General features: G+C 35.8%; 1 protein-coding gene and 1 long non-coding RNA gene across 2 annotated transcripts; both read left to right on the forward strand.

Annotated features, from left to right (window-relative positions):
* Window positions 1-2,536: 2,536 nt before the first annotated feature.
* Window positions 2,537-4,271, forward strand: LOC132132109 (uncharacterized). Its single transcript, XR_009429009.1, has 3 exons — window positions 2,537-2,736; window positions 3,777-3,914; window positions 4,205-4,271. It is a non-coding gene; the product is annotated as an uncharacterized LOC132132109 (long non-coding RNA).
* Window positions 4,272-9,046: 4,775 nt separating this feature from the next.
* Window positions 9,047-13,915, forward strand: LOC132132108 (SAM domain-containing protein SAMSN-1-like). Its single transcript, XM_059544367.1, has 8 exons — window positions 9,047-9,312; window positions 9,601-9,675; window positions 9,764-9,889; window positions 11,287-11,407; window positions 11,552-11,703; window positions 11,813-12,019; window positions 12,162-12,312; window positions 13,350-13,915. The coding sequence occupies exons 1-8, from the start codon at window positions 9,259-9,261 to the stop codon at window positions 13,532-13,534; spliced, it is 1,071 nt and encodes a 356-aa protein (XP_059400350.1). The 5' UTR covers window positions 9,047-9,258; the 3' UTR covers window positions 13,535-13,915.
* The last annotated feature ends 603 nt before the right edge of the window (window positions 13,916-14,518 follow it).

Below are 14,518 nucleotides of genomic sequence, written 5' to 3' on the forward strand. Positions count from 1 at the left end.
TAAAGTGATCAAAAGACATAGCTATAGCAATAACAAAAAAAAAGAGTGGTTTTGGTGCGAGGTTGCAATACAATTTTAGTCCGAGCAACAGCGCCCTCAAGTGTCGAAGACCCGAAGAGTGTACACATCAAGACTCCACAAACGTAAATAATAAATAAACGAACATGTTCCTGGACTTTTTTTGTTTCTTACAGTTTTGCATGTGAAAAGCTAAACGCTAAAAACTATATTTTATTTTAAATCACAGGCCTCAGGTGGATGAAACCTGTATCGTTGTAATCAGTTTTCGCCAAAATCACAACAGTGGTGGAAATTACTGTGATGAAATTATATTTTAAACATCTTCTGCTAAAACGGCAAACAGATATATTTATTTATTGCCTTACTATGCCTTATTTCTTAGCTATCATCTGATTTATCCGCAAAACTAAATATTCTTTCACTTTTTGTGTAACTTGACAAAATTACACCCTCACTCATATTTCACTTTAGGATCTTCATCGTTGCATTCTTCATAACCAAGTAAAACCTTTGAAAAAACACGATGTAGATGACGTCACAGCTGAGGGACAGTCGTGACTCATTGAAATAATTTCCACACAATAAATACTTTTTAGTGTATTTGTGTTCATGTTCATATACAGGGAAAGTCGTGGCCTAATGGTTGGAGAGTCGGACTGCTAATCGAAAGGTTGTGAGTTCGAGTCCCGGGTCGGCAGGAATTGTGGGTGGGGGGAGTGCATGTACAGTTCTCTCTCCACCTTCAATACCATGACTTAGGTGCCCTTGAGCAAGGCATCGAACCCCCAACTGCTCCCCGGGCGCCGCAGCATAAATGGCTGCCCACTGCTCACTGCTCCGTGTGTGTGTGTGTGTGTGTGTGTGTGTGTGTGTGTGTGTGTTTTCACTGCTCTGTGTGTGTGCATTTCGGATGGGTTAAATGCAGAGCACAAATTCTGAGTATGGGTCACCATACTTGGCTGAATGTCACTTCACTTTCACTTTATGGTACTATGCTTTATAAAATAATTAAATGAAATGTTAATCATGGATTTTATTTTAAAAAAAAAAAATCGTAATTTATTTTTGTATTTTATTTATTATTATCTTAACTTGTTACCTCTGAATAACCTCCAATGAATGAGTTATTGAATGAATGATTGAATGAATGAATATATATTTTATTTTATTTATATTTCGTTATTTTACCCAGGAGGGGGCGCTAACAGGTGAAAAATAACAAAACTATCAACGCTATAAAGAGCAGGCATAATAACCACAAACACCTCTCTGACCTTGTTCACACTCAAGCAGGAAACTGACTTTCACCATCAGCTGTTTTTGTCTGCGGCCAGTCACACTTTCTCAATGCAAGAGTCCAGAGATTACATATACTGTACATACTTCTAGTACCAGTTCAGAACCTGCATGTTCACGAAACATTCCAATTTGAGAAGTGTTTAGGTACTCACTCTCACTATTTCAATCTAGAAACAGATCCTCTGTGACTGACTAACCTTGAAACTTTTGCAGGATGTGTATAAAAAAAGCACTTTAAGTCCATAGTCAAAAACAGATCTGCTGGACCTGACTAATGTTGTGTATAACAATAAGACAATAAGAGCCAATGCCAATTGAGAACCATGGTATAACCATGTTGTTTAAAGACATGCTTTTAGGACATTATTTTGTGTATAAAGTAAAAAAAAAAAAATTATATATATATACAATACAAATTAAAATCTTATCTCACCAAGGCTGCATTTATTTGATTGAAGAGTAATATTGTAAAATTTTATTACAATTTTCTGTTTTAATATATTTTAAAATGTATTTTCAGCAATCATAACACCCATCTTCGGTGTGACACTCTCCTTCAGAAATGTTGCTAATATGTGGATCTTGTGCTATCAACACTAGTTTGTATTATCTATGCTGAATACAGGTTTGCTGCTTATTATGAAACAAAATCAGGATTTGACGTATAGAAAGCTCAAAATAACAGCATTTCTTTAAAATGGACAGTTTTTGTAACATTAGAAAGGTCACTTTTGATCCATTTAGTGCGTCCTTGCTGATTTAAAGTATTAAATAAAACCTTCAACCTTGTTAAACATAAGAAAGGTAGGAACTGTATAAATTACATTTTAAAATATATTAAAATAGAAAACAGTTACTTTAAACTGTAATAATATTTCACAATATTACTATTTTTACCAAATGACAAATAAATGTGTCCACAATGAGCATAAGAGAGTTCATGTAAAAATATTTATTAAAAAATCCAAATTTTTCCAAACCTTTGACAGGAAGTTTTTATGAGTACTGTAATTTGGCCAAACTCACTCTGAAACTTGAGTAATACAACTAAACAACTAAATCATGTCATAGAGGTGTCCACCTCTGTCAGGTGTCCTCCTGTGTCCCGCTGACAGCATGTGGACAGCACGTTTGTTTTGATGGGAACATTGGGGTGTTTGACTCTCATTAGCAGGAAGGGCAGGGGGACCTAAAGAGTGACAGCATATTGGATTATGGGAGGGATTTTCGACTCGCATTAATCTGTGAGGCCAAACACAGTCCAACAGCCATTCAATCCCAGCACTCTTTATACATGCGTGAGAGCTCACACACACACACTCACACACACACATATGCACTTCTCCGATCATAGTGTGTGAAGCTGCAAGGACACAGACTAAGACTTGCAAAATGAACCTCTTCTGCTTCACTCTGGTAAGACAAAGTTTCTTTGTTTGCTCATTTATATACTCTGACAGCAGGATATGGACTCAGTTTTTATCAGGAATGATTCATCAGCTGTTCCAGAATATTAATAGAAATGATCTAAACTGATTCAGGCTGAAACTGTATGTTATATCAGACTGAACTGATTATCTGCGTCTCTGCTGGTAAAAGAACAAGCTTAGATCCTTGATTCCACTGGTGTTGGTTTAACTTGAGCTGTACTTGTGTTTGTATAACAACAGTGGCTTAATATACTCAAGTGATGCTTTTCCAACAGACTTTTATATTAAAAACCAATAACAAACCAAAAAGCTTAAATGAAATGAAAAATGCTAATTTTAGCTGTGGATATCACGACATTACCTTACGGCAAGAGAAAGTGGGATTGTGTTTGTATGGAAACGTTGAGCGGAGGTAAAGCTCCTTATAGCAGATCACGGATCAGCAGAAAGGAAAATATCCTATTCATAGATCAGGGGCACCACAGCACCTCTGAAGGTCTTAAGAAGCCACTACATTCCCAGGATCCAGATATATCCATCTAACAACAGCCTGTAGCTACTGAACATGTGGACAATCCAGTCAATGTTCATAGAAAGCAGATCTAAAAATCAAAGATCAAGTCTTTAGCCATACATCTGCCGCATGGTTATTGTTTAATCGCAGAGATACTGTGCACTGTGTATGTATGTATATATATATATATATAAGAAAAAGAATCTAGATTGATAAATCTTTACTCAGATGGGAATTCAGATTAAATCAGAATTGTGATTAGTCACCTTTAACCTGTAATAGATCACCTCTAAAATCTCTTTAACCCTAACCCTGTTTTAGAGGTACAATTTGACAAAAAATTAAAAAAGCAGGAGAAATATGGACATTTTAGAGGTATTTCCACTTAATACTGTGGTTCATGTTACTAGCCAAAAATTAAAATTAAAAATAAAAATAAATAATTAACTTTTTCACAAGGCTCATATCTCGTAGACTAAATATCTTTCTGCTATACTTTGTGTTTGGTGCAGGATGGCTCTACAGACAGCCTGTACGAGCCGGCCCAGATCGGCCAGAACAGTCAAGACTTATTACCCAGAAGGCTCCCCAGCCCCAACTCTGTGAAAATCAGGGGCATGTGGAGTGGATCTGAGCCATGCATCACCATGGTGGGTTCATCCGCACATGCCTAGAAACACAAGGGAGTTCACATGGTATTTCATGAGACTGAGCTGCAGTTATGTCAAAAGTGGAATAGCCGAAAATATTAATAAGCAAAAGTGCTGCCACCTGTATAACAGCTGATTAATCTGTGAGTGATTTGTACAGCGGGTCACACTCATTAGGAAATTACCAAAATGCCAGCATGACTTTTTATCCAGGCGAGATGCTGCATGAGACCATGAACGTTTGATGCATCAGATATCATGATGCACTAAATATGTTTTATTTTTTCTAGAAGCTTCCAGAGACTCACACAAGTAAGACTCAAGAAAGTAAAACTTTGGAAAAGGCAAAGAGAAAGTAAGTTCTGGATCTTTTGGTCTGTTAATGATAAACAAGACATGTATAACATGTTTTTATATTTATGTTAATATAATTTTTTTAAATTACACCTTTTATGAGAATGAGAATTTAAACATAGACAGTCAATGTGGTGTATTTGTGTCAGTGCCGACATTAGATCATGATGTGCCATATGCTGTGTTTTATGAGAGAATGAGAGAGCTGGATTAGGATTATATTAATTGGTACAAGTGTGAGGGGTTTAGTTTATGTTCTAACTCACCTGTTTAAACCAATATCAGATGCTTAAGCATCATATAATGGTCATGATTTGCTTTCAGAATAATTACGTTCTGACCAGAACAAGTCATGTAATACAGACAAAAAAAAGTAAATAAAAGTAAATACTGAACAACACAATAAAAACTGATAGAACTGACTCGATTCAGACCGAACAACACTGAAGATATTAGTCTTTTGTCTAAACAGACACACTGATCATTTTGATCATTTTCCACTGGCCATTTTGCATTAATAAAATAGGGTTTTACATAAAACAAAAATATTTTATGATTAATTAAATTACATTCATTTATAGCTTGACTTGGGGCGGTTTAGGGGTTAAAATAAAGGGGAAATATTTTTTTTTAAATCTTACATATCTTTAAAGGAGAACATAAATTGTATTTATAGCTGGCTATTAATACAAAGCTTAATAACAAAAATATTTTTCTACTTCTTTGAAAGGTACAAAGAAAAATGGCGTGTTGGAAAATTTCCACTTGACATTTACCTAATAGAATTATAAGATTCATTAAATATGCCTCATTTTCAATATTGTTATCATACTTTAAATAACCAATGACATAAATGTAAAAAATGTGTCAAAATCCTTCCACAGGTTTTTTTAGTTTTAAAGTAGTTTATTGCTGGAGTATAATGTTTATATATTTATTAATCTTATGCCTTTTTTTTTACTTTCATATAACAGGTCCCAAATACTATTGACATCAGACTATGAGACTACAGGTTTGTCTGTTTGTTTTGAATGAATACCCAGAATTCTTTGCTGATTTCCCTCACAGTTCATTAAAAACTTAAACCACATGCCTAATACTACAGTACATATAATACTGCTAGTCATAGAACAGTGTCATAGAGTTTAAAGGTCTGTCAAATTCATAATCCGAGGGTCAGTTATTCCATTTGTCTGGAACTGTAGCATTAAGCTTTATGCGTCTGATTTTTTTCACTTTGTTTTAGTATTAAGGATTAAACTGTATATATATATTTGCATTTGACTCACTGAATTCTAGCAAAGCTCTTCTGCCTTGCATTTTTGAGCACTGTTACACAAATGCCAGTCCTGCTGACCTACTTGGCAGTGGTCTCTCACGATAACACTATTTCATTTGCCTTCCATGTTTTGCCCTTAAAATAACCGGGTTATTATCTCTGACAGATCATACAGAGTCTGATGCCCACTGGCCGTCCACCAGGAAAAAAGACGGCTTGGTACACAGCAAGAACCATTTGAACACAGGTAACAGGTCTAAAGAGACTGCAGAGTGTGTGTTTTGTTAGCTGAGGAAGTGTGGTGGGCCCGGGGTCAGAGAAAGCTGTGTGTGTCTTAGTGGATTAGATCAGTGACGACACAAAGCAATTCCAAAAACCCATGTGAAACAGTGGATTTGATTTGGCTTTTGATTCACTGACAGTCAGATAAAATGTGATCAGGGTCACACTCTCTTCCCCAGACTTCCCAAGTTTCCATCTAAATCTAAAGTCTGAATTGCCATAAATCCAGGGCTTGAGTTAAATTGTGCTGTGTTTTAATCTAGAGATGGTCAAAGATCACCGGTCAAAACTCACTAGAGAAGAGGAAGAGGAGCGGGTGACTTCAGAAAAGACCTCCGTCCAGGTAAATCGCAACACACACACCCACAAAATATTGTGCAGTCTCACTTTGAGACAAAAAGATCAAGAAAATGTGCCCCTTGATAATATAGGATACATTTCTCAGTGATTAAATTCTCCATTACACTAATGTGATTCAGTCATCTGTGTATTATTGCACTTTTGTCAGTCTTTAAATGTCTTTACAATAATACTATATCACTCTCAAACTGATTCAGCTTTGGTGTTTTTATTCACAGGGTGTGAATTTTGAAGCCTGGAATCCCAATAGAGAAAACTCTCAATGTAGACAGCAAGATTTGGTGAGTTTCTTCTCTGATGACTGCCTCAGACCTTAAACTTTTCAGTAGTTATAGCACTTTTTTGTGGACAATATTTTTTGTTATGATTTTTGTATTGTAAACTGCCTTCATTTATGGCTCGGTCCAGACATTTCATATTTACCATACTAATTTTGAAAGGAAAATATGAAAAACGATGCATAAAAGGATTTCATTAGTAAAATACAAAAAATGCACCAATATGTAAAATTATGGGTGATATGATAAGCTGTTATTTATGTTAAGGCTGAATACAGATGCATTAAAAAAGTGGGCAATTTTACAATTTGTTCACATAAATGAACATTAAAAACTATTAAACATTAAACAGTGACTGATATCACAATGCAATATTATTTTGTTTAGATACATTTAAAAAAACACTAAAAACTATTAACCAATTTATAATAAAAAGTGGCTGATTGTAACATGTTGTGCATGATCAAGCACACATCTAACAGTCTTTAATGATAAATCCAATGAGAACACAACAGCTGAAACATACCAGCAATACCAAACTAAGAACAGACTAAAACTGAGGCTTAAATTAATTCTGACGATTAACAGAACCAGAACAGGGGAGAACTGGGAACAAATGAAACTGGGTCAAATTAAGTAACACAGAACTAAACCAAAACAGAAAATGACCCTGAAACTGATATTACAACTTATTATGTTATGTAATCAAATTGTAAATTGAATCAAAAAAGGATAAAGAAAATAAAATCGAATCTTAGGTTTTTCATGAAAATAGAGGTCAGATTATGTGGAACTCAAATGACATGTCAGTGTAAGAATGCTTATCTGTGAAAGCCTTCTAATACAGTTAGAGCCTGAGGGCAGAGCTTTAGTATTACCCAGAATCCCCAGCAGTTTGTACAATCTTGTGTGTGTTGATCTTGATGCAGTTTGTGTACACAGCATGTATCGTTAATCTCCCTCACGTGCTGTAATTATTGCTGCCTCTTCATTTCAGTCCAGGAGGTCAGAAGGCGAGGATGAGGCACAAGGTACACTGAAGAAGATCCAGAAACTGGTGGGAGTGAAAAAGGGTGGTCAAAGCACCACAGAGGAGGCGAGGAACAACACAGAGCCTGGAGGTGAGAAACCTAAAAAAATAATTTCCTCATATGTTCAAATGAATACAAAAAGCTGTACCATCCATATTACTGCCTTTACATCATTTGACAGAATCCAGTGGCAAAGACCACAGTCCTGTCATAACCTGTATCAGTCTGACCAAAAAAGCTGAGAAGAAGCACACAAGGGCATCCACACGGCAATCCCAGCAGCCACTGCAGGATAAAGACGATAACACAGAAACGGAGGGTTTGTGGAGTCCAAGGCTCTTTCAGGAGTACTGGAGCACCATGGCGTATTCTCCAACGTGGGACATGTCCACACACACCTGCCACAAGTCAACGGCCGAACAGGTCATGTACAACTTCAACTTCACCCTCCCCAGAGACACGGACTGGGGGAAATATGAGGAGCTCTTCCACCGACTGGACCCCTACAAACGAGAGCAGCAAGAGAGGTGGATCACCCACTCAGTCATGGACCTGGACATGCCGGACCCTCTGGTGAGATACTGATCAGACGTGCGCTTCCTGTTGATAGGACACATAAGAACAGCAGAAGAACATGCTGGAGACCAGCATCCGATGCATAATGGTGATATGTAGATTTCATGCAAAGGTGATAAAACTACAAAACAAAGAGCTTTATTAACCAAGGTATACCACAGAAGTTTTTTATTTTTAATATAGTGAGACACAAGATAACAAAATATTTGTACTGTGTACTGCTTAAAAGACCCACACTTTTAAAAATTGTAAAAAAAAAAAAAAAGTAAAATTGTAAAAATAAATTAGAAAATAAATAAATAAATATTGAAAGAATATAGTATTGGTTTTATATATATATATGATTATATCCTAAAAATAATTTTTAATATGTAATAATATTTAATATAATTAATTTAATATATTACTAGATAAACAGTGTGTAATATTAAATCTAATTTGGGGTCTAAGTGTTATATTTTTATTTAGCAAGGACTCAATAAATTGATCAAAAGGAACAGTAAAAGATTTTATATTTCAAATGAATGCTGCTTTAGAATTTTCTGTTTATCAAAATATATTAGGCAGCACAACTGTTTACAACATTGATAATAATAAGAAATGTTTCTTGAGCATTAAATCAGCATATTAGAATGTGACATTGAAGACTGGAGTAATGATGCTTTACCATCACAGAAATATATTTTACAATAGGTCTTCTGTATATTAAAACAGGAAACAGATATCATAAATTGTTATAATATTTCACAATATTACAGTTTGTACTGTATTTTTGATCAAATGAATTCAGCCCACATGAGAATTAGAGGCTGCTTTCAAAAATATAACAGATCTGACGGACCCCTTTTTAAATGGAAGCATAGATATTAATTAACTGATGATAAATAAATGCTCAATTAAAGATATTTTAGTTCTACAGATTATATAAATTACATCAGAATAACCTTAGTCTCGCGCTAAAAGATTGTCATGATGAGGGTGCATTATTTTCTCTTGAAGAGACACTTTAGAGTCACTGATTAGAGATGTCAGAGAAGACGCTCACACACATCCTGTGTGTGGTTGAGGAAGTGTGTTTAGAGTCGACTGCATGTGTGAACTGCTTCGGGGCAGTGCTTCAATAAGAGCTGAGTGGCTTTCTGTCAGGTGAAATTAAGAGAAAAACATTTGACGCAGTTGGCAGAATGCTTCAAAGAAAACCATCCAATGCCTCTGACAAACCAAGGAACAAACCCAAGGTAAAAAGGATTTTTTTTATTCCCAAGAAGAAGAAAACACACTTTTTTGTCCATCTCTTGTGGTGAAATGTTAACATTACGCAAGTACTCTGAGTGCTCAGCTAACAGTTATTCTGTTTTAGAATTTTCCTGTATCAAACAAGCCATATGAAACTGACTTTTAGTGACCATTAATGTCCAATCTCTTCTGTCACCGCTAGATTATGGTGTGAAACCCAAGATGCAATCAAGACACAGTTCACAGCTGAAGACCACATTAATCTATTTTATCTCTTCATTTTATTTCAGCGATCCACCAGTTTTGGGATTTTTGACAGACAGCAGCCCACCCATGTCAAGGCAGAAGAGAAGGTAGAAAGTTTGGTGAGTTTAGTTTTTCTTGTCAGTGAAGCTCTTATTAAAAGCTGGACTCCAAAATCTGTCATACTGATCTCGATGTGTGTCCGTGTAGCCCGTGGAAGCAGCTGAGGTGGATCCCAGTAAATCAGGAGGTCTCGGGAAGAAGATGAAGAACATCTCACTGACCATGCGTAAAAAGATGGGCCGAAAATACACTAAAGCCCTGTCAGAGGAAATGGTGAGCGCTTGCTTGACAGTTCAGCAACTTTAACCTTTAAAACATTAAAACTTGAAACCCTTGAAAATAAAGGTTCTTTAGGTTTAGCAAGCAATGCTATTTTTATAAAATAATGATGTTACAGATCAGGTTGTTTAGAAAAGCGTGTTGGCTTCTGGGTTCTAGTCCACCCAGAGATGAAAATTGTGTCATCATTTCCTCACGCACAAGTTGTTCCAAACCTGTATTCATTTCTTTCATCTGTGTAACATAAAAGAAGATATTTTCACGAATGTTGGGACTAGACAGTTTCAGTTCCCATTGACTTTCATTGTATTTTTTGTCCATTGGAATGGAATTCAATAGGAACTGAAATGAAAATTCTCTCATTATTTACTTACCCTCATGTTATTCCAAACATTTATTAGTTTTTTTAATTCTTTTCCCTGTGGAACACAATATATATATATATATATATATATATATATATATATATATATATATATATATATATATATATATATATATATATATATATATATATATATATATATATATATATATATATATATATATATATATATTATTTTAATTAATTAATTTTTATTTAATTTTTTTTTGAAGAATGTTGGTAGCCAAACATTTTTAGGTCCCTTTGACTCTCATGGTACTTTTTGTCCACACAATGGAAGTCAATGGGACCAGAAACAGTCTGGTTACCAACATTCTTCAAAATATCTTCTTTTGTTTTGCACAGAAGTCATACAGGTTTGGAACAAAGTGAGGAGGGGGTGGGGGTTAAATGATACAATTTTCATTTTTGGGTGAACTGTCTCTTTAAAGGGTCCATTTTACAATCCCAAAATTAATAGTTTATAGTTTGTATAAAAGGGTGATGAGGTCCGAAGATAAAAAGTTTTTAGAGTCATACAATAGATTTTGGGAGAAGACAAGACCAACATTTAAGTCTTTGTTCTCTGAAAATCTTCCACAGCAAGAAGACATTATAGTGAATGTGAATATGCAAACTGTTTTATGGTGCTTTTTGGTCATTTGTGGAGCCTTTTTGTATAAAAAAAAAAAATAAGGAAAAGAGCGTAAAAAGAACTAAAGTTCTAGAGGTATTAATGCAAGAAAGCACAAGGTCTCTGTAGTTTTCGAGCTTATTTACAAAGCAGTGAACCTTTGTACTATAAAGAGCTTCTGAGGAGCTTGTGTGGGTGGATTACATGCAGCTCCCATGTCTGAGGTAAAAATGGCAGTGTAGCTCTCGCAGATTAAAGACTTTGCTCCCTCGAGCGACCCGTGGCCTGGCACGACCTGATTTGCTACCTGAAGACCTGTCACGTATCGGCTGTTGGTTGGGACTCTTGCTTGAGACTTTCTCAGCTCATGAACGCAGCTGATGTTTTTCACAGGGTGAGGAGAACGATGCTGCGGCGGCTGAAGTCGTGGACGGCACGCTGGCCAAAGGCTGCAACCACTCCAGTAACTCCATAGAGAGTTTGTTCAGCTTGCACAGTGGCCAGAGTACATCTAGTAAGCGAAACTTAATGTCCTCTACAACTAGTAGACCATTTATTATTGGATCGCGGGTTTGCATTTTGGTGTAGATGTGCTTTTGACATTTCAGCAATGTGTTCTGTGTTTCACTGGTTGTTTTTGCATTTCCTGTTGTTTTAGGTGGTGTGACCAGTGGCTCCGAGGGTTGTAGTAACAGGGACAGCCTGCGTTTAGAAGAATATGTGCCCTATACGGGACAGTTCTGCGGAAGAGCCAAGGTCCACACCGACTTCGTTCCCAGTCCATATGACACAGAGTCTCTCAAACTCAAGGTAAAAACCCATATGAGATGTTCAGCAATAAAAACGAACACAACTCAGCAGATTTATCCATGGTTTGTTGGTTTTCAGAGCTATTAACGTGTTCTTTTTCGCTTGTAAGGTGGGAGATGTGATTGATATCATCAGCAAACCTGCAATGGGAATCTGGACTGGGGTGTTGAATGGTAAAGTGGGAAGCTTTAAGTTCATCTACGTCAACATTCTGGTGGAGGAAAGTGTGCCGGAACCGAGGATTCGCTCTCACCGGAGAAGCAAAAGACCTCGACCCAAAACTCTTCAGGAACTTCTGGAAAGACTCCATCTGGAGGTGCTTAAAATGTTCAATTAAATACCATAGCTGATGATCAAGCTTGCTATACCCACAGATTCACATTCAAAATCTCAAAAACAGGATGTTAGGTATTATCTGATGGTTGATGCTACTTTAACAGACAAATTTGTTTCTGCAGGAGCACATTTCATCTCTGCTGTTGAACGGGTATCAGACAGTGGACGATCTGCGGGATTTGAAGGAGCAGCACCTCGTGGAGCTCAATGTGACCGACCCAGAACACAGACACCGGCTGCTATTGGCGGCAGAAAGCTTGCAGGACCCTGAATGTAAGTAGTTGAACATCAGAAGGCATCAAAATATATTTAAAAAAAAATGCCGGAAATGGAACATAGAGGATGCTGTCTTTGTTTCCAAGACTGGGTTTTGCATTTTATATTTAATATAAAAGGTCTCACGGTTAAAGCGCTGATGTAGGATGAGCACTTCAGTGCTGTGATCATTCAGTGTTTTAGAAGATAAAAAATAAACCTCATCAAAACCACACTGGTGAAACGACAGGTTGAAAACACTACTTTTCACACATTTTCCCTCAGATAAAAATCTAGTTCCTTTCCACTCAAGTCTCTGCTTTAGTGACATAAAAAAATAAAAAACATGAGATAAAATGCATTTAATTTTTTTTAATCAAATTAAAAATATAAATTTCATATCATGTAAAATATTGACAGTTTAAAAAATATAAAAATATTTGAATGAAGTGTGTTTGTACAAAAAGTCACTATGACATAAATCGAACACAAACCAAGGATTGAAAAAAATCATTTGTAAAAAGACTAATTTGTGTGGATGAATAAAAATGGTTTGTGCACTTTTCCAACTGTACATTTTTCATAATGATAAATTGAATAAAACAAAGCTTAAATAAAATACATCAAAAACTAAAATATCTGTTTTTAAATTAGATGTTTATACACACACATTTTTATACACATTTTATAAAATAGAAATATGTTTAAAATCATTTTCGATTTTGTTTTAAAATGTGTAGCCTATAGTAAACAACAACAACAACAAACACTGCTAGTGGAAAAAAGTGAATGTCATTGAGGCCATTTGCCAGTATGTGATGAAAGACCCAACAGGAAGTGTGTTGAGCAGTGAGTTTGTGTGGGTATCCGTCTTTATAATTTCAGAAGTACAGCCACACCTCCAAACGCCATCAAATGCTGCAATAGACAGAAAAAACAGTGTGTGTTGCGTGTCATGAAAACATACTTCCGAGTACTGCATGAATATTCATGCACAATCATCTGATGACATTATCATGATGTCTGCATCTGTCTTCTTCTTTTTTCTACTACAGATAATAATCAGAGCAATGGAGAGACAGACGAGGAGCCCAAATCTCCCTCTGATCAAGTCAAAGCCGAGCTGAGCGACTGTCCCAGAGACTCAGGCTGTTACATCGGATCTGACTGTTCAGACAACAGTAAAGAGGACGCAGAGAGCCAGCCGGCCCCTCTCAGCCCACCTGCAACCCAAGCATAACCACAGCCCTGCATAATGCTGTTTATCTCGTCCTCGTCTGCCTCTGGTTGGTGCAAAGACTGTTACCCACTGGCCACAACCTATTTTGGTCAGAGTCTTGACTGTGTAAAGAAGCCTTTGTGTTTCAGAGCTGTTGCATTAAGGTGTTTCGGTCCAGGGATTGTTCTCTGATGACACTGGATTGCCAAATCAAGGACACTGAGAGAAGTTGTTATAGATATTAACGATGACATGTAAATATACTGTTAATATGGTGAGATTGGTTAAGTTTTGCTCTTGTAAACAGTTTAAACTTTGCCTTGCAGATGTTAGACAAAACAACAAACTACGGAAATTACAAATGCATTATTTTAGGCAATAAAAATATATCTTTATATCATACTAATTTCATCTGTTACATATCCAGTCATATTTATATACTTATATTTACGGGTACAGACAAAGCTTTTGTCAGAGGCTTTCTGAAACTAAAAGTGGCATTGAAATGCTTAAGAAAATGAGAGCTGCAATCTTCAGCAATATCTCAGTAATGCTGACATCTAGTGTCAGCACTTACTGACTACAGCCATAAAACAATGAGCAAAACTCCATCTTTTACAACATTATTGCTGCACATGGAACTTAAAATTGTTGAAAAAATGTTTGGCAAAATAGATCTCACAGCTTTTGTCTTAAAAAATAATTGGTAACACTTTAAAACAACATGAACAAATATAACAATGGTTTATTAATCATTAGTTAATGCACATTCAAATAGTTAAAAAAATACTTAATATTTGATTCATTGATTTAATTTTTGAACATGCATGAACTGCAGTCTTCATAATGATTATACACAACTCTTCAAAGTTTTGGGCTCATTTACAGTTTTGTAAAAATGTGTTTTACATCTCTAATATTCACCCAAGTTAAAACAGTATTGTGAAATATTACTGAAATTTAACTATTTTCTGTTTTCATATATTTGATATCTATTTTCATATA

Source organism: Carassius carassius, chromosome 49 (genome assembly GCF_963082965.1).
Source record: "Carassius carassius chromosome 49, fCarCar2.1, whole genome shotgun sequence".
Classification (NCBI taxonomy): domain Eukaryota; kingdom Metazoa; phylum Chordata; class Actinopteri; order Cypriniformes; family Cyprinidae; genus Carassius; species Carassius carassius.

Bases quoted from the DNA above. Each gene is read 5' to 3' on its own strand.
- LOC132132108 (XM_059544367.1), top strand. From the start codon at position 9,259: ATGCTTCAAAGAAAACCATCCAATGCCTCTGACAAACCAAGGAACAAA. The intron at 11,704-11,812 runs GTAAAAACCCAT...TTCGCTTGTAAG, and splicing joins CAGAGTCTCTCAAACTCAAG to GTGGGAGATGTGATTGATAT. The intron at 12,313-13,349 runs GTAAGTAGTTGA...TTTCTACTACAG, and splicing joins AAGCTTGCAGGACCCTGAAT to ATAATAATCAGAGCAATGGA.